The sequence below is a fragment of the Paroedura picta genome, chromosome 5 (genome assembly GCF_049243985.1).
Source record: "Paroedura picta isolate Pp20150507F chromosome 5, Ppicta_v3.0, whole genome shotgun sequence".
Lineage (NCBI taxonomy): Eukaryota > Metazoa > Chordata > Lepidosauria > Squamata > Gekkonidae > Paroedura > Paroedura picta.
The window spans coordinates 113,476,253-113,495,013 of record NC_135373.1 but is presented as its reverse complement, the minus strand read 5'-3'; the positions used below and the strand labels follow the sequence as shown (position 1 = coordinate 113,495,013).

The following is an 18,761-nucleotide window of genomic DNA, read 5'->3' as shown; positions in this document are numbered from 1 at the left end:
ATCAGATCACCCCTTGCCCTCCTCTTTTTCAGGGTACACATGCCCAACCTTTACTCTTATGGCATAGATTTAAACCCTACAACCAACCTAGCTGCCCTTCTCTGAACACATTCTAACTTGTCAATATCCTTCTTGAAGGGCACCAAGAACTAGACACAATATTCCAAATGAGAAGACATATAACTAATGCCAAAATAGGGTGGTATTATAACTTCCCTTGCTCTAGATCAGGGGTCGTCAAACTGCGGCCCTCCAGATGTCCATGGACTACCCAGCTGGCAGGGGCTCCTGGGAATTGTAGTCCATGGACATCTGGAGGGCCGCAGTTTGAGTACCCCTGCTCTAGATTATATGCTCCTACCAACGTTGCCTAATATTGCATTAGCCTTCTCAGCCGGATGGACCACCAGTCTGATCCAGCAGGGCACCTCCTATGTTTGTAAGAGACATCTTGTTGAACACCAGTCACGCACTCTTCAAGAGACTTTATGGAGAGCCTTCTCGGGACCGTCTGAATGATCAATCCACTTAGGCACGGAAAGCATGCCAACTTACTACACCACCTGATTTCTCAGCGACAAATAAGATAATCGCATCAACACCAAGTCGCTGATAGCATTAACTCCAGGATAGCGAGCAGAAGGAGGCGGGCAGGGGTTTGTGCAAGCCTTTCCAGGATGCTTCAAAGGCGCTGCAGCAGCCGAGGCAAGGAAACCGAGCTGCAATGGACCGCTAATGTCGACAGGATCCATTCCGAGCCACAGTCAAAGAGGCAGGCGGCGCCCGGGCTGCTCCAGGGAGCCGCCAAGCACGCGCCTCCCCCCACGGCGAGAGAAGGGGCAGGTGGGCTTCATTTCCATCTCCCCGGCCCTCCGAGTCTGTCTGGCAGGCAGGCGGGCGGGGCGAAGCAGCAGACCTGAATGGGCAGGGCAGCCTCGCTATCCCGGGACCCGGCAGGGCAGGCCCTTTCCCGTGCTCCTCGGGCGGGCAGGAGAGGCGATAGGCCTCGGGTCAGGGAGCGGCCTGAGCAGCCCCGTCATGCTCCCCCCAGGAAAGCGACCTCGGAAGGGCCCCGCCCAGCTCAGCTCAGCTCAGCCCAGCCCAGCCGCCGGCTCTCCCAGCGCGCAGCCCCCCTCAGCCGCCGCTGCCCGCGGAGGAGGGGGCGTCCCCGGACCGGGCTTACCTCCGGCCCCGCCCTGGCGACCCTGCCCCTGTCCTGTCAGCGGGCTCCTCGGCTGCCTTCTCCTCACGCTCCGGCGGCGGCTCCCTCACGCCCGTGGCCCCTGGCGGCGCGAGACGGACAAGCCCCGCCCCTTCGGCGCGAGCCTTTCGCCGGCACCGCCTTCTTCTCGCTCTCTCTCTCTCTTTTGGCCGGCGGGTGCGCGCGCGCCACACACACACACGCGCTTAGCGATCTCTTCCCCCCCCCCCCCCGTTTGCTTTTAAACGCCGGCCATCGATCGATCGATCGATTCGCTCGTACTACACACCAACGTGCTAAGCAGCCTTGCCTCACGCATACGCCCCTCTCCCCCCCTTCTTTCTTTCTCCCCCCGCCCGCCCTACTGCGTAGAGGTGGGTGCTCCGCCCCTCTCCAACCCTCCACAGCCAATCGTGGGGCGCCGGTGGCGGTTTCCCCCCTCGACCAATGACGAGCCCCCATTCTCCGCTTGACGGGCCATAGTCCCCGCCTTCTCCGAGAACTCCCCCGCCTACGTAAATCTTTCGGGCTCCCCCTAGTTCTTTGCGTGGGCACGCTACGTAAGCTACTGGGGGAGGTTGGGAGGCTCGGCGCGAACGCGTTCAGGCCGGGCGGGAAGTTTGCCTTCGTTCGCTCGCCGTAGCTCCGTCTGGCTGGTTCGTTGGTTGGGCGCGCGCAGGTAAGCGACGGGAGGAGAGTCGTTAAATTTGCGCACGAGCCGCTTTCAAATAGGAATGCGGCGCGCGAGCCTTGGGGGATGAGGCTAAATGACAGCGCTGCTATCACCCTCAGGGCATTTTCCCTCAGACCCATGCTATTATTCCCGCCTCCAGGGAAACCATCTACTGCTGTTCATCCTGTCCCTTTTTTTTCCCGCAAAATGACAATTGCAACATTGTTTGTTTGGGCCTCCCTGGTTCCTTCTGTCAGCCCCCTCTTGTTCTCATCCTCCATAATAGCATTCTAGCCAGCAAAGCTCAGCACTCATCCCACTCAGCTTTTTAAGTCTCCCTCTCCGTGAATTACCATGTGGAAGCTACCTGCCTATATAAGGAAGATGAAAATTGTGAAATTAAAGTGTAAGTCAAGGCTTACAGATGGACATTTACATGACATTTTAAGAGTGTCACAAATCTTGATTAGGGCATCTTGACTTGGCTAACAAAACAGTCATAAAAATCACACTGACCAGTGAAGCATGTGTAGCTAAATAAATGGATTCTGCAGTAAAATATTGTTCCAAAATGGATTGCACTAACATTTCTTCATTTACCTTTGAATGCTTACTTTTCATCTAAATAAGTAGGTTGATAATTTTGTCACATTTTGGTTTAAGATGTGGCCCTCTTTAGGCACTGAGCATGCTAATGCAGCCCCCACGTGCCAAATGGTTGGGGACCCCTGCCATAGAGTCCAGAGCATCCATTTTATCTGTGGACGAAATAAGCTGTAATTCTGAGGAATCCCCATGTCCCACATGGAGCTGGTATCCCTAGCCTGGTTACATCTAAATTAGGTTACTGCAATGCTTTCTACATGGGCTGCCCCTGAGAAATGTGCAGAAACATCAGTTGGTTCAGAATGCTGCAGCCTGCATGCTGATTTGAGTGGACTGGAGGGACCAAATAACTCTAGTCTTGGCTCCCAGTCTGTTTATGCGTACAATTCAAGGTGCAGGTGCCTACCTTTAAGGTCCTATATGTTTGGGACTAACAAATTTGAAGGACTGCCATCTTATGTACCTACCTGAACATTACAGTCATTGTTGAAGGCCCAGTTCTGGGTACCTCTGCTTTGGAGATTAGGCAGGTAGCTATCTGAGAAAGAGCTTTATCAGTCATGTCACCCACGCTTTGGAACTCTCTCCCCCCATGGAGATGCATCACAATTGTCATCTGCCATCAGGTGAAGACTTTTTGTTTAATTTGGCATTCCCTCAATGATTCCTCCTTCCTGTCCAGTTTTGTTTTGTGGGTTTTCTCAGTATTTTAAGTACATTAGCACCTAAACCTGAGAGCAAAACCAAATCTGGTGAGCTGGGTTTGATTCCCTGTTCCTCCATATGCAGCCAGCTGGGTGACCTTCGGATTGTCAGAACACAGATAGAACTGTTCTGACCGAGCAGTAATATCAGAGCTCTCTCAGCCTCACCTCCCTCACAGGATGTCTGTTGTGGGGAGAGGGAAGGCGATTGTAAGTCACTTTGAGACTCCTGGCAGAGAAAAGCGGCATATAAGAATTCTTGGAGCTTAATCAGATAAAATGTCTTGAATCTTAGATTTAGGTACCTCTGTTAAATTTAAGGTGCAAGGTGACTTTTAAAGCTGTTTTGGTTGTAACAGAAGATCACAGATATCCTTTTAAATTGGAAACAATAGTGTGTTTTTTCTGAAATGAGAAAATGAACACACCAGTTTCCTTTGTTGTGTCTCACTTTAGTAAAACCAAGATATGCAGTTAGGAATGTAGGGAGAGGCTAAACCTGTCCTTCAGCCTCTGGGTGTATTATAGAATAAGAATAGGGAATATGTTTTGCCTACATTATGGCAGTGTCCCCATGTATACCCTCTTGCTTTCCCCTATATGAGTAATGCAGTTTATTTATACAGAAGAAAGCAAACACTGTCCCTGGGGACGCTATTGTGGTGATGGCAAAATTGTCTGGCATACCTTGACTTTGTGGCCTTCCCTACTGTCTTATTTTGTGAGTAACTGCTTCCTTTTGTTTAAAGACAGTGATGTTCTGGTTTCTTTCACTTCTTAGGAATGTCCAGGGGAGATCTGACAAGAGACAGAAGCAGCAGCACCAGTGCTAGCTCCGATACGAGTTTTGGACAGGTCAGTGTATTATTACTACTTCCAACTGTGAAAATTTCTGCTGTTTTTTGAGAGATTTATAAGGGCAGTGATTTACATCATAGTTGGTTTAAGAAGAAAAAAGTCCCAATTCATCCTCTGAAGGCTTCCTTAATTCCTCTTTCGGTTTCCTGATGATTAATCTCTCTCTCTCTCTCTCTCTCTCTCTCTCTCTCTCTCTCTCTCTCTCTCTCTCTCTCTCTCTCTCTCTCTCTCTTGGCAATGGAGAACCAGTATTATTGGGCAAACTGTCCTCCTAATCTTGATTTCTGTCCAAATTCTTTTTTATTGTATAAAGCTAAACAGGGTACACTAGCCTTGCTGGAATTAATACATGGATCCTTGATGACACTGAAACCAAAACTATTTCCTTCTTTTGCTTTGTAATTGGAAACAAACAGATCTTAGCTAGACTCTTTGGGGTGCTGCATGGTAACATGCCTTTCTTTTGACACAGATTAATTCAGCAGACAAATGTACTTAGTGTAGTATGTTAACAGTATTTTTTCTTGTTATACTTCCTCTGGTGCCATTCTTGCCTGCATGTTTTTAGAATAAATTGTGTCAGGAAATGGCTTGTCTGTACTTCTCCCATAGGCTCACAGAGCTCCCTTGGGAGAATAAGTCTCCTGTAAGTGGCTACATGTTTTCCCTGTTCAGTTCTTGTATCTGATGGATGCTGACATTTTTCTAGCATTAAACATACTCCCTTTTAGAGGTTATATTCCCAGACAGTAGGCCAATTTTTGCATTAAAATATTCTTAGAAGGAATAGAAGCTCAAAAATAGGTTTGACTCTTATTATCAGGATTGCTTTTCACCATTTTACTATTCTGTTTGCTGATTCCATTGTCCTACACTTTTAAAAAGCATCTTTCACCCACAATCATTGCTGTAGCTGCTGCTTAAGGCTCTGATCCTGCAAGATCCTGAGTTAAAGGCTCTCATGGCAACCTGGTTCACTATGTAAGGTGGAGCAGCTACCAGACCCTATCTCCCAAACACAGACATGCCCTGTCCTCTGCTGAGGGCGGGGACCAGGCAAATGACAGCATCAGCTCTCTTCCCCCCCCCTCCCCAGATCTCCCAGGAAAGTTTACTTGGATCTTTTCCCATGGCATGTCAGAGGTCATTGGGCTGCACATGTGGCTTGTGGCGCACCTGCACAAACTCAATGCTGGGCTTGAGTGAAGCAGATGCTGTCATGGCACCCAGCCTTAAGTGAGGGGAGGAAGCAGGTTTGGATCCTTGCCCTTGCTTACCTGGCAGTGCATGGTTGTCTCTTTGAGTTAAGCCTCCCAAGGTGGAGTACCAGTTAGGGTTCTGAAATGGCAGAGGTTAGCCACAGGGTATGAACTTTGCTCTCCTCCTTGGGTGTTATCACTAAATGCTCGCCCTGTCTTGCTAAGCGACCTCTCTGCTTTTCTCACCACCAAAGTGCCTCGCTACAATATATAATTGCCTTGCATTTTCCCTCATGTTTTGTAACCTGGTCCTGGTTCTAGCTACCCGCTGAACTAAGCTTTTAATTTACCTTGATTTTACTTGTGAATTTGTACTACATTATTTTTTCTTTATTATAGCTATATAAATTGTCTATCATTGGAACAGCATGCGGTATCGAATGAAAGTATGGTCAGATCCTTGCTTTTTGGCTATATAATTACAAACTGGATTAAAAAGTTGCAGTGAGAGGCACTGTAAATCTTGAAATGGGGAGTTGTACCAAATCTTGAAATGGGGAGAAAGTCAGGACAGAGAAAAATGTGTACCTTATCCTAGATTTGCCTTTTTTTTTTTTAAGTGTCGGTATACAGCAGATGAATACCAGGCCATCCAAGCTGCTCTGCGGCAGAGACTGGGCCCAGAATACATCAGCAGCCGACAAGCTGGTGGAGGACAAAAGGTATAGACATACGTAGATTTCTTTTAGCAGATAGCAAGTGAATGATTTTAGCTATGAATATTCTATTGTCAGAGCCTCTTGTGGCGCAGAAGAGCCTCTTGTGGCGCAGAGTGGTAAGGCAGCCATCTGAAAGCTTTGCCCATGAGGCTGGGAGTTCAATCCCAGCAGCCGGCTCAAGGTTGACTCAGCCTTCCATCCTTCCGAGGTCGGTAAAATGAGTACCCAGCTTGCTGGGGGGTAAACGGTCATGACTGGGGAAGGCACTGGCAAACCACCCCGTATTGAGTCTGCCATGAAAACACTAGAGGGCGTCACCCCCAAGGGTCAGACATGACCCGGTGCTTGCACAGGGGATACCTTTACCTTTACCTATTCTATTGTCAACAGTTGTTTGATTTCTTTGAATCCTTTGGGAAGAATACTTCCTCTGCCCTTATTTAGGAGTTATACGGTCTAAAGCAGGGAGATATACAAGTGACATCTGAAAGGCCAAATTTAGTCTTGAAGGTTACTGTCAGCCCTTCAACTCAAAATCAAGAAAGCGTCTGAGGGGAAGGACAGGCAGTTGATGCCATGGTACTTGCTGGCTGCCAACTTTAGAAGCAGGGGAACCTCAGCTTTGCGAGTGGGAGAACTTTCCATCTCCTCTGCCTACCAAGGATCTAAAAAAAGCAAGCAAGCATAGAAGAGGAAGCATAGTGGAAGAAAACATAGTAGAGGAAAGTAGAGTAGAAGCAAGCATAGAAGAGGAAAAATATTTTTGGAGGTATGTGATCTCCTATATAATCCCATGCCAATTACATCATATGTGTAATAATATATACCTTTTCCCCACGCACACCTGATGCCCCAAATAGTATGTGCATTCCCCAGATAATTTGTTAGCAGTTACGTGATATTCTCTCAATCTGAGAGATATGTATTGATTTTGTTACCCAATTAATATTGTAAATCTAGGAAATACTTGGTAACTATTGTGCCCTGATATCTTGCATGTATGTGCTACATTCATTTTTGTTATGATGATCCTAACGTTGAAGGTGTGTCACAAGGGTGTATGTAAGCACTGAGATTCTTTGTGAAAATATGACAGTATATCAGAACTCGGGTTTTGAAAACCATTGCATTTGAGCTATACAAAATAACAGTTTGTTTCTTTCTCCTTTCAGGTTTGCTACATTGAGGGACATAGAGTTGTCAGTCTGGCCAATGAGATGTTTGGCTACAATGGCTGGGCTCATTCAGTCACTCAGCAGAATGTGGGTGAGCACCTGTCCAGAGGTTGTAACCTCCTCATGCCAAGGGTCCTTGAAAAAGAGTTTAAAAACGATTGACATGCTAATGCAATGAAATAGTAAACATTACTTTTGCAAATTTCCTATTCCTGAGATGTGGGCTGGCTGAGGTCTTCACAAATGAGATTTTTGAAATGCAACCCCCACTGTGACAGCTGAGAAACTATGTGAGTGGGCTACATGGGAACTGCAGTAAGGATGATCTTGCCAGATACTTATGAATAAAGGTTGTATTTGCATTCCTGAAATCAAGCTAGCTCACCAGTGTGGCAGTTCTGACACCCCGCCATAGCATGTGGAGGGGACCTGGCCTCTACCCACTTCCACCCCGTGCCGCTGCCACTTACCCTGCCCGGCAGTATCCCAGCCTTCCTGGCCCCGCCGCATAGCACGTTTGCGCGCGCTATGCCGGAGCAGCCCCTTATGCCCCACCCCTGTGCATACACGGGAATGGCGGGGTATCCTGCCCCACCGCAACGGCACAGCAACGAGGAGTAGCTGCCAGCGTGCATAATGGGTCATAGTGAGTCATCTTTTGTCTGCATGTAACTGATCCTTCCAAAAACCTACCTTTTATTGCTGACTTTGCCTTCTTTGTAGCCTGATTTCTTGCAATACAGTTCCCTGTGAAAATATCGAATTTGCTGAAGTACACTAATATTTTGCAATTCTTGCTGACTTGTATCCTTACTTGATTTCAGCGCTATCTTCAGTATCTCCATTATCCATCCCTACTTTTCTAGTCCCACTGAAAAACTCACTCAGCACAAGACTCTAAGCTTTCTTGCTATGTTGATAATACTCTGATTTTTTTAAAGTTGCTGAATACTCTCATTTTACACATGTAATTTTTTGTCAAAGCCTACTATAGTCATTCAAGAAGACAGAGACATTAGATACACAGGGTCACAGAACCATTGTGTGCTCTTATGAGATGTGATATTTAGTTTCTGTTGTAGTTATGCCTGTAAATGAGGCCTTGAAAAATGTTCTTTGATTCTGGAAGCCAGCCCAAAATGCAAGTAGAAAGCACTGCCTTCACACTTCTTGCTTAAAGCCTCCTGCCATTGCCTGTCACTCATCTGCTAATGAGGGTATTTGGACAGGTGGGTGTATGGCCCCATAATGCTGATTTTGTGATCTGTATTCTGGGGCCATTGTTCAGAATTAGATATCTGATGCAAGAATAACTCTGGCTGAAATCACCACGCACAAAAAGCTAATGTGACTCTGTAACCTAACTTCTTCCCAAGTTCTCACAATTCCAGTATTGCTTTTAAAAGGTCCATTTAGTTGATTATTGGAGACGATATAGAAAGCTACTAGTTAAGAAATCAATCATGCACCACCACTAACTAGGGTAAAGTTAAGTATACATATAATAAAACAGTATGTTTTATGGCACGCAACAAAATATTCTGGTGTTTTCTACTTCTTTGGAGAATTTGCAGGCAGTGCTACAATTAAATCATTGCTGAAAACACTAGGTGCCATAATGATATTTCTAGGCACTAGGGTGTGTCAAGTTCTGCCTTCAGTTAGAACATTACTCATTAAACTTTTGGCCTTTTTTTTTTTTAAAGAGAGAAAAGGAATGTTATATGCCCAGTCTGATGGGTACCCTTGATGAAATCACAGTACTTCAGGTTTCCCTTGGAGAAGGCTTTGCAATACCAGATCAGTTTGACTGGAACCAACGGTCATTCTGTTCCTTCCCTCCCAGGACTGTCTCCATCAGTAGCCATGGCAACTGCAGACATTATATATTATATATATATCATTACATAAGAGTTGATATCCGAGTTTGCTCATTTTGTTCTTCTCTCTGTCTTTTTCCTTTTGTATAATGCCTACTGGAATTTAGGCTGTGATTAAAACATGTCAACAACCTCGGGCACGTGGGTGAGAACTGCTAAGGGTATTAATTGAATTTTCAGTCATCAGAACTGGGCCATCACATTACAAGATTCAGAGGCATGCTACAGTCTGTGCTGCCTCAATATTTTGCAGGTCGTCAAAAGGTATCATTTAGGAGCTTAAATACATGCTTAAGAGTGTCCCTAGAATTTCCGTGAAAACATTTTTTCCCCAAGGTGTTCTAATATTCTTCTCTTTAAACGGGTCACAGAATTATACCACCACTTTTTCTTGTTCTCTTGCACAGATTTTGTTGATCTAAATAATGGCAGGTTCTATGTGGGAGTCTGCGCCTTTGTTAAAGTCCAGCTAAAGGTAAATAGGGGCACTCTAGACTATAGGAATGTATAATCAATTAAATATACTTTATAATATGGCTTGAGATGTTACTTCTTGTTAGACAAAATGACACCCCCCCCCTCCCACTTTGTTCTTGGTCATGTTATTGCTTGACACAAGGATTACTTAAGAGAGAGCCAGCTTGGTGTAGTAGTTCAGAGCAGTGGCCTCCAATCTGGAGAACCGTGTCTGATTCCCCGCTCCTCTGCATGCACCCAGCTGGGGTGACCTTGGACCAGTCAAAATTCTCTCAGAGCTCCCTCAGTCTCCCTTACCTCACTGGGTGTCTGTTGTAGGAAGAGAAAGGGAAAGGTGTTTGTAAGCCACTTTGAGACTTCTTCAGGTAGTAAAAAGCGGGATACAAAAAAACAGCTCTTTTCTTTTTTGTTTTAACAATAAAGTTATAAAGAGAAAAATCCTTGTTTGCATAGCTTGCCATGCCTAATTTCTAACAACATACTGTTTGAAAATAATACTGTGTTCATCCTTCCTTCTGCATTAGCAGCTTGGTTAGTTTCCAGGTTCAGGCTTGCCTTACTTTGAAGACTAGATTGGACTGTGCTAGTAGATTTGCACCCGAGTGCCTGTTGACTCCTTGAAAACTATACACACTGCAGTGCCCCACTAGGCATGTTTCTCTGGAAACCAAGTATGGAGAAAGTAGAAGCCCCCTGTAGCCCAAGTACCATATAGCTGGTATTGAGCATTCTATTCCAATTTCAGGATGGGTCATATCATGAAGATGTTGGCTATGGTGTAAGTGAAGGCTTGAAATCGAAGGCATTGTCTCTGGAAAAAGCAAGGAAGGAGGCAGTTACAGATGGGCTGAAAAGAGCACTGAAGTCAGTGGTAACCAGTATGCAATAATGTTGCTGACATGGCTATTCCAGAAGAGCTATGAAAACAAGAAACAACTAGCTAAAAGATAATAAAAATCTCTTTATTTACTAGGTGTTTTGGTAATGCGCTTGGGAACTGCATCCTAGACAAAGACTACTTGCGGTCGGTGAATAAGCTTCCCCGTCAGGTGTGTAAGATGGGTCTTCCAAGGATACTGCAAAGCTGCTCAGATTCTAACTAGGGAATCTAGACTTCTGCAGATACAGATTATTCAAGCATTGCTTGCTTTGATAGACCACGTGGAAAAACCACATTTTCCTATAAAAACAGTTTCTACTGTTTGAGCTGTTCAGATAGACAATTCTGTTCATTGTTTTAAATTATTCTCTTCTGAGGCCCATGACTCCAGTGTGTATTTTTAATAAGTGCTGTAAATTCTGTATCTCACATTGTTGCATAGATATATTTTATCTGAGCTTTGTTTGGGGAATTCAAACATGAGAATAAGTTCATGTTGCTGTGGAGGGTGCTTTCACTAGGATAAATGTCTTTAAACTGAAGAATATATTTTAGATCACAGAGGTACAAAAAATAGAACTCTAAAGCTATAGAAGCATTAAGTTGTAGTCCAAGAGACTCCCCAATACAGCTTACATATAATTTCAAAATGAAAATTGAAGTTGATAGCTAAATTCTGAAATCCATGCAATTAAAACAAGCAATTTAAGACCACCACCACATTTCCCCCCCCCCCCTCTTAAAAAAGGCACTGCTTTTCCAATGTTCCCTGTGTAATCACATCACTATCTGGATTCATTCTCCTCCTTTCCCCCAAATTAATTATCAAGTTAAGCCTCATCATTCCAATAGCTCCAGTCCAGAATCTTAACAGTATTCCTTGTTGACAGCAGCCTCGGGTGCTAGCCTCTCCAGTTGGCCGTTCATCAAAGAGGAGCACCATATGCTTGTGGACACTGGGGAGAAAACTGCAGATTAGCTCAAATGCTCTCCTTAACTGATTTCTAAAGCACACTCGACTATGTTAATCGGTGGGTTTCCTCTTTCTGTGTGAAAAGAGAATAGGGAGGCTCTTTAAGAGGTAGGCTTTAGTGTCCTTGTCACTGAAAATCGCAAGAAACCGAAGATGATCCATAAAGTGCATTTCAACAGAGGGGGCATTGGTTACTAAGCATTACTGAAATCACTCTTACATTAGTCAAATAAACATAGTAGCCCACTTCACAGTGCAAGGCCAAAAACTACATGCTAGATGAAATGGGCAAAGGCTGCCAGGAAAGCAATTTGTCTCCTGGGCAACTTGATAGATCAGGAGTCTGTGAAATGCTTCTATTACATTCTCAAGTTTCTCTAAGTACTGAATGGCTTTTTGTTTCATTCTTTTTGCTAGATGCCCCCAGATTTGGATTTGAGCAATGCTAAGAGACAGGACTTTGAGCCTGCTGTGGAGAAGGCAAGATACAGCAGCTGTTTACAGAAGGAGCACGAAGACCAGCAACAGTTTGCCACAGCTACTTTTGGCAAATCTGGCCAATCAGAACCTTCAGTGAGCACTTCTGAACAAGAGCAGGAAAACAGGTTAGATGCGAACACACAGAGATGCACACACTGATCACATTTTAATCCATATAGAGAGCAGCAGTTCTGGGTCTTTTAGACTTGCAGTTCAAATCTGTTGTCGTGGTTGATGTTTGAGTTACTCTGAATTATGGCTCAACAGAGTATTGTGTATGGATGTGAGCATAGTGTGTTCTGTATATTGTGACTGGCCAGAGAGGAAGTGCTCAGTTGATAATAATTTCAGATGTGGTAGATATACTAGTCTGTAACAGCAAAATAAAACAAGAGCCCATGGCATCCTAGAGGCTAACAAAATGTATTCTGTGGTCTTTAAGCTGCCATTGCACTCCTGTTTTATTTTGCTGCTTAGCTGAGGGTACAGTATGTGGAGGCAGATGGAGTCTTTCCAGCCATGTTGTCAATAAACAATGAGGATGCTAAAATGTTTCCATTCTGTTGCCTGTGTGGTACAAGCATCAGACTCCATAACCCAGGAAGAATATGCACCTGGAGTATCTTCTAAACCACGGGTGGACTTCCTGTAGCATGCTGCTGGCAGGAGCTCATGGGAATTATAGTCCATGGACATCTGGAGAGCCAGTATCTTAATACTATTTATGATTCTGTTCCCAGACTGTATTCCCTAACATATAGTATTCTGCGATATATATCTGTAGTGCGATAGATATCGTAGTACAGATTTCAAAATCTGAGCCGGCCTCATATCTGTATAAAGTATCACGTTCTGGGTTTGGAGATTTTGCCCATTTACAGTTATGTATTTCCATGATCCTAAAAACAAGTTACTTGTTCATGGATGTTGATCCAAAGAGAGGGGAAATTTTTTTTCAAGGGTTCAGTTCATTTTAATGATTATCATAGAATCCTAGAGTTGGAAGGGGCCATACAGGCCATCTAGTCCAACCCCCTGCTCAACGCAGGATCAGCCCAAAGCATCCTAAAGCATCCAAGAAAAGTGTGTATCCAACCTTTGCTTGAAGACTGCCAGTGAGGGGGAGCTCACCACCTCCTTAGGCAGCTAAGATTGCATTGTATAGAACAGGCACAACTCTCAAGTGTTGTTTTGTGGCAAATTGTCTCCATTTTTTCCAGATATAACTTGCTAGGTATCCAGATTGGTACTTAGGAGGAAGGCAGTATAGTGACAACGTGCCTTGGCCTGTGTTTTCTCACAGCAGAGTATCACTGCCCATGGAGCGTGATGCCACACACCAGCGGAAGTTACGGCAGAAGCAGCTGCAGCAGCAGTTTAGACAGCAGATGCAGAATAAAGAGCAGATTAAATCAAATGCTCCAGCTGGTCAAATGAGCAACCAAGGTAACACACTAAGATGGGAGTGTTTCACCAGGCCCACAGTCGAGGCCAGGAAAATAACATCTAAAATACTGGCCTCCTTACCTGAGAACACCAGGTTGCTCCTCTCTGTAAAGGTTTATATTTTAAATTGCTTCTAATATTTGTTATATGTATTAGGTATATATACCCAATACATATAAACATGTGTTGTATGTTTAGATCGTTCAGTGTATCACCCTGTGACGTTATATGTAAACCATCCTGAACTGTATGTGAGGGTGGTATAAAAATCTAATGTGTTTAATCAATTTATTATAATCAATTTATTATGAGCCTCCGGGGAGGGCGGTATATAAGTATGATAAATAAATAAATAAATAAATAAGTGTACTATTACTGGATTGTTTTAAACTTGATGTGAGTTGCCCTGAGCCAGTCAGGGAAGGTTGCCATACAAAAATAAAATAATAATTATTTGTTAGATTTTGTAACTGCTACGGCATGTAACTGCTACGGCAAGGCCAAGAACTTGACAGGCAACTGAGAATGATAATATTGTATGTCCTCCCTGGTTAATTTTTTAAAAAAGCATCAGTACAAGGATGTATTGAAAACTTGTATAGTTTTCTGCAGCTCTGATCAGACTGAATAATCTATTGCTCCACAAAATGAGCAACTCAACAAGTATAAAATGCACAACAGTACAATTATTTTAGGGCAGCAAATTGCAATCTGTTTCATCATCAGATTATCTTATTAGTCAATTAAGAGTTAGCTGTTGGTGATCCGTAATTGCTTGAGTTGCAAATTAAGAACAATTGCTTGTTACGTTTTCTAGGGAAGAACATCAAGATATATTTTTCTCTTTTAATAGGAAGGGTAGCTTTTGTTTCCTTTATTATCATTTGGAATAAAAAGCACCTTCATTTAAGATTTTGTAATTACTGATTTAATCAGTTAATTAGTTCTTTCACCAGTTAAATCCATTAGAGACCAGATGCCTATTCAGTTGACAGACTGAGATGTTTTATATTTTTATGAAAAAACAGAGCCTTAACCCACCTGACCATCTTAAGTGAGTTATAACCCTTTTTAAACTCATTAATGAAAGTTACAGATCCAGAGACTTAAAAAAAAAAAGACAGCCTGCTTAAGGTGGTCTACAGCAGTGGTCCCCAACCTTTTTTCGGATGGGGACCAGCAGGGCAACTTCCCCGCCCGTGCAGCATGCCTGCGCAGCACTTTTGCGCATGCGCGAAAGTGCCGTGCATGCACGATTTCGGCCGCGCAGCACTGCATATGTGCGGCCCGGCCGCACATGCGCAATGCGCAGCGTGGCCCTGATTCCTTCCCCCCCCTCCCGCAGTAAGAAGCTTCCCGGGCCGCAAGCTTGCAGCCTGGGAAGTTTTTTACTGCGGGGGGGGGGGCGGGGAGAGGGAACCGTGCCCTGGCGCCCTGGCCTTCGTGGCCCTGCACCGGGCCGCGGACCGCCGGTTGGGGACCACTGGTCTACAGGGATTTTTTTGCCTTGTGATAGCTCATTATCAAAAACTCAAATAACCACCATCTCCTTTCCATACTTGAAGGGCAGATAATGCATGCATGATGTCATCAGATGGTTTTCTTCCACTAGCAGCACTTATCAACTTCTTGTTTGTGTTCAAAAGCTCATAATGTCTCTCCTACAAAGCACAGTACTCCAGCCCATCTGGAACCCACTTTGGAAGAAGAGTTCCTTGCAGGTGAGTAGAGAACTGCTGTATACCAGTCAGTGGCAAGTTTCTGTGCAGTGATAACTGAGACAGCACAGTATATGCAGGCACAAACAGCCTTTTCCCCAGGTACTCCGCCTTGAATTGGGATTCCTAAATGACTAGAAAAAGCAGTGGGCAGGGGAGGTTATATTTGCATGGGAGAAATGGCAGGTGTAGGACCTGCATCCTGCCTTTGCATTCCTTAATCCTTTGGCAAAGAACTTGTAGTTTGCTTCTTGTATAGCTGCTCCTGTTAACAGTTTAACTCCTGAAGTTGTCAGGTGTAGAAGGGACTGATCATAGTTGGATTTACCTTCCGTTTCAGATGATCCTGGGCTATGGGACTTGCCCATGGAGGCCATTAATCCCAGTGTTACCAATCACAATGCAACAGCACCTGCTATGCCAGCCCAGCATCCAGGGCAGTACCAGATGATGACTCGCAGCAGAACACCTCAGAGAATAAGCCATCAAAGAACATATGTAAACCCTGGGCCTGGACAGGCAAACGTTACACCCAAGCGTTACTCACCAGGTAAGTCATGTGAAAGATGAAGATACCTGGCACAGAAACTCAGGACTGTAACTACGTGCATGTGGGGGAACCATGCATATCTCTCTGTGACCTTTTGTGCCTCAGGCCTCTGGCCCTGCCCAGTGCTCATTCCTGCTTCCAGATGACATTGGCAACAGCCTGGGGTAGTCCCAGGCCTGGCACAACTCAGGGCCTCAGTTAGCCTGAGTTGTGCACATTCCCTTGCTGAAAGCTGACTGTGAGGGCCTGAGTCACGCCAGGCCAAGGGTGGTCCTGGGCTGCCACCAACTGGAAGTAGGAATTAGCCCCACAACTAGATGAGTGCTGGGCCAGGCCAAATTCCTGGTGTGGAAAAGATACAGTCCCTTTTTCAGTGATCAGGTGGGGCAGGGCATATTTGCATGTTTTTGGCTTAGCATGCTTACAAAGGGATCCTATGCAGAACTACTCCTTTTTAAGCCTGTTAAAATCAGTGGACAGGAGCAACTATGCACAGGATTCAACTGTCAAGCTGCCAGCCCCACTGGTTTCAGCTTTCTAACCTGTGTCTGAAGCCTGTGGAATAAAGAAGAGAAAGGGCCTCTTCAGTGCTTCTGAATATATGCTGTCATAAGATTAAATCTATGGCCTGGTATTCAATTACTTGGAAGTTGTTCTATGGAATTAAATATGATTTGCTTCAAAGTGAATGTGTTTTGCATGTAATTAGCTTTTTTATTGATGGTCCTATTTTGAGTTTTGAAACTATTTTTTAAATGAGTTTCATATCTGTTGTGTTTTTAAAGGTTTTATGTATATTGTAAACCTCCTTGAATTCTGTAAGAGAGAAAGGTGGCTAATAAATGTTTTAAATAAATAAAAATAATTGTAAATTTCAAGCTTAAAGCCAGGATAAGATGAATACTCTCCCAAAGAGAACATAATTGTTTGCTCCCGATGAGAGAAGACAGTAAAACAAAATAGGGTGGAACTCAAGGATTTTTTTCCTTTCTAGCAGAGTGCAGTCCATACAGGAGGAGTCAAGGCATGAAGAAGAGAAGATTAGAGCCCTCTTAGCACAAGATGAAATACGCTTGAATTTGCCAGTATATGTTTTTCAAAATACCAGCGCCAGTTTGGTTTGGCTGCAATTTCAGAACTCGGAATATGCCTATACTAGATGGACAACCAAACAGCACATCTAAAAAGAGTTCGCAAGATTACAGTGAAGGTTTAAAATCATGTTATTCCTAAACCGTCTTCAGATCACAACCCTAGTTGTGGCCTGACACAAACTCAAATTCAAATACAACACTTTTGTTGTTGTTGTCATTTCCCCTTAATTTAACTGAAGGCCACCTTTTTAACAAGTTTTTGAGCCTTGTGCTACAAGATTTTTTGTTGGCTCTGTGTTTAAGGAACAAGGTAAGCTAGTTTTAAATTAGCTATTTGCTCTGTAAAAATGCATGGAGGAACATCATATCAAGTAGTTAAAAAGGCACTTACCATATTTTAAAGCTGTACTTCTGAAACCAACTTTCTGTGGAATAAAATTGTTTTAAGTGTTTGCCCCTCTAGGATGTTAAGCTACTAAAATTATACAATGCTACCCCTTTTATTAAAGGAATTAAATGAAAGCTTTGATTAGTAAAAAGGTTTTCCAAGTCAATTAATCTGTGACATTTTCAGAAATAGAAATCTTTTTAACTATTGCAGTCGCCAGATCTAGTTAATCTTTGGCCATATAGCTTTCTCTTCTGGTCTTGAATATTTGAAATTAAGAAAAAATGATGGTATAATTATTTTAGAGGTGCTAACGCGGAGGTGGGGAATCTGTGAAGGATAGTCCCAGAACTTCTAAAGAGAAACAAGTGCTCTCTAGTACACTGCTATAGATCAGGGCTATAGGGTATCATCCCTTTGTTAACCGATTACTGCCTTTGCTCCTCCTTCACAACTTATATAGAGCCAGGTTAGTTTTGATTCTTGAACTTGCAGTGGGAGCATAAGCATCAGGATTTTAAAGTGTGCTGCTTGTTTCATTAAAAAACAAAGTAGCACAGGAAGAGTCTTGCTGTATATTGTTCAATTTATAACCTTGCGGAAGATGACTGCCTCAGGAATGGTTTTTCACACAATATGGTTTTTCTCACTGCCAGAGAATCTGAACAGTGGACTACTGTTAAACATGTGTGGGCCAAGATGAAACTTTTCACTTGTGAATTTTAAAATTTATTTTATTTTGTTATTTTCAATTTTTTAGATTGCCACTCCTGTAAACCAGGGGTAGTCTCCCTGTGGTCCTTCAGATATTCATGGACTACAATTCCCATGAGCCCCTGCCAGCAAATAAAATCCCATAAACAATAAAACACTCAAATAGAACACAAGATGGCAGTAAAACACACAACAGCAGCAAAACCCACTAGACCGATCCCGCCCCCGACCCCCATAACCAACAGTCACCAATCCTCCAGAGTATAGCCACAAGGTATGTCCCGGTGGCTCTCCTATGCCCACCCAGGGAGAGAGCAGTTCTTCCTAGTCTGGCCTCAACCAAACAGCTGGTGGAAGAGCTCCATCTTACAAGGCCTGTGGAACATAGGAAGCTCTGTCAGGGCCTTTAGCTCTTCCGGGAGCTCATTCCACCAAGTTGGGGCCAGGACCAAATTGATGTTGTCATTGTTCTATTAACAAAGTATGATCACAATCACAACAAGCATATCCCTGAAGCCCTGGTTCAAATTCACCAGTCCTAGAAAATGGTCAAAAGATCAGGTAGAAGTTGCATGGCTGTCTTATAGGGAATCATTACTATAACAGCAACTGGCTGTTCCCTCTGAAGTGACAAAAGCTGGAAACCTGACCACCTCCCTTCCTCAGGGGACTTCACCGGGATGTGGTCGAATGACTGTCACTGCTGGAACATATTTTTAGTCATCAGGTTGGGCTTTTTTGTTAATTTACAATGTTCCTGAGAGTTTAGCGAAAAGGGGAGGAACGATACTTTCAAACTGCACCTTGCACTGGCATATCTAACAGGCCTCCAACTTTTTAGAACATTATTTCCAGGCTGTGGTAACTATTTCCTAAATCACAGCAGTGTGCTCCATTTTGATGAGGATGTGAGGTAGACTGCACATCTCTTCCAGTTTTTGAGACAATATAAAGCTGCCTTTATCAGCACACTCTCCTCAAGTATTACAACGGAGACCAATACATGCATTGTCCTTCCACCCCTTT

The 18,761-nt window shown here is 44.0% G+C and overlaps 2 protein-coding genes across 25 annotated transcripts in view; one reads left to right on the top strand and one right to left on the bottom strand.

The window, feature by feature from the left end:
• Positions 1-1,401, bottom strand: part of ERC1 (ELKS/RAB6-interacting/CAST family member 1) — a 216,196-nt gene extending 214,795 nt beyond the window's left edge. For 20 of the 22 annotated variants that reach the window (XR_013231416.1, XM_077340007.1, XM_077340011.1 and 17 more), the window contains exon 1: positions 1,184-1,401. The gene's annotated coding sequence lies outside the window, so the exon portion shown is untranslated. Of the gene's footprint in view, positions 1-916; positions 938-1,183 lie in introns of those variants that run through there. The other 2 variants (XM_077340029.1, XM_077340028.1) reach the window with 1 other exon arrangement.
• Positions 1,402-1,732: 331 nt separating this feature from the next.
• RAD52 (RAD52 DNA repair protein) lies at positions 1,733-17,172 on the top strand. Of its 3 annotated transcripts, none has more exons than XM_077340006.1 (12): positions 1,733-1,880; positions 3,966-4,039; positions 5,862-5,963; positions 7,133-7,226; positions 9,423-9,490; positions 10,238-10,356; positions 10,466-10,541; positions 11,763-11,950; positions 13,129-13,271; positions 14,918-14,992; positions 15,330-15,539; positions 16,537-17,172. In XM_077340006.1, the coding sequence occupies exons 2-12, from the start codon at positions 3,968-3,970 to the stop codon at positions 16,593-16,595; spliced, it is 1,206 nt and encodes a 401-aa protein (XP_077196121.1). In that variant the 5' UTR covers positions 1,733-1,880; positions 3,966-3,967; the 3' UTR covers positions 16,596-17,172. The 3 variants fall into 3 exon arrangements, with proteins under 3 accessions (XP_077196121.1, XP_077196119.1, XP_077196120.1); XM_077340004.1 differs by having other exon boundaries at positions 16,534-17,172; XM_077340005.1 differs by lacking the exon at positions 1,733-1,880 and adding an exon at positions 1,948-2,280 and having other exon boundaries at positions 16,534-17,172.
• Positions 17,173-18,761: the final 1,589 nt, after the last annotated feature.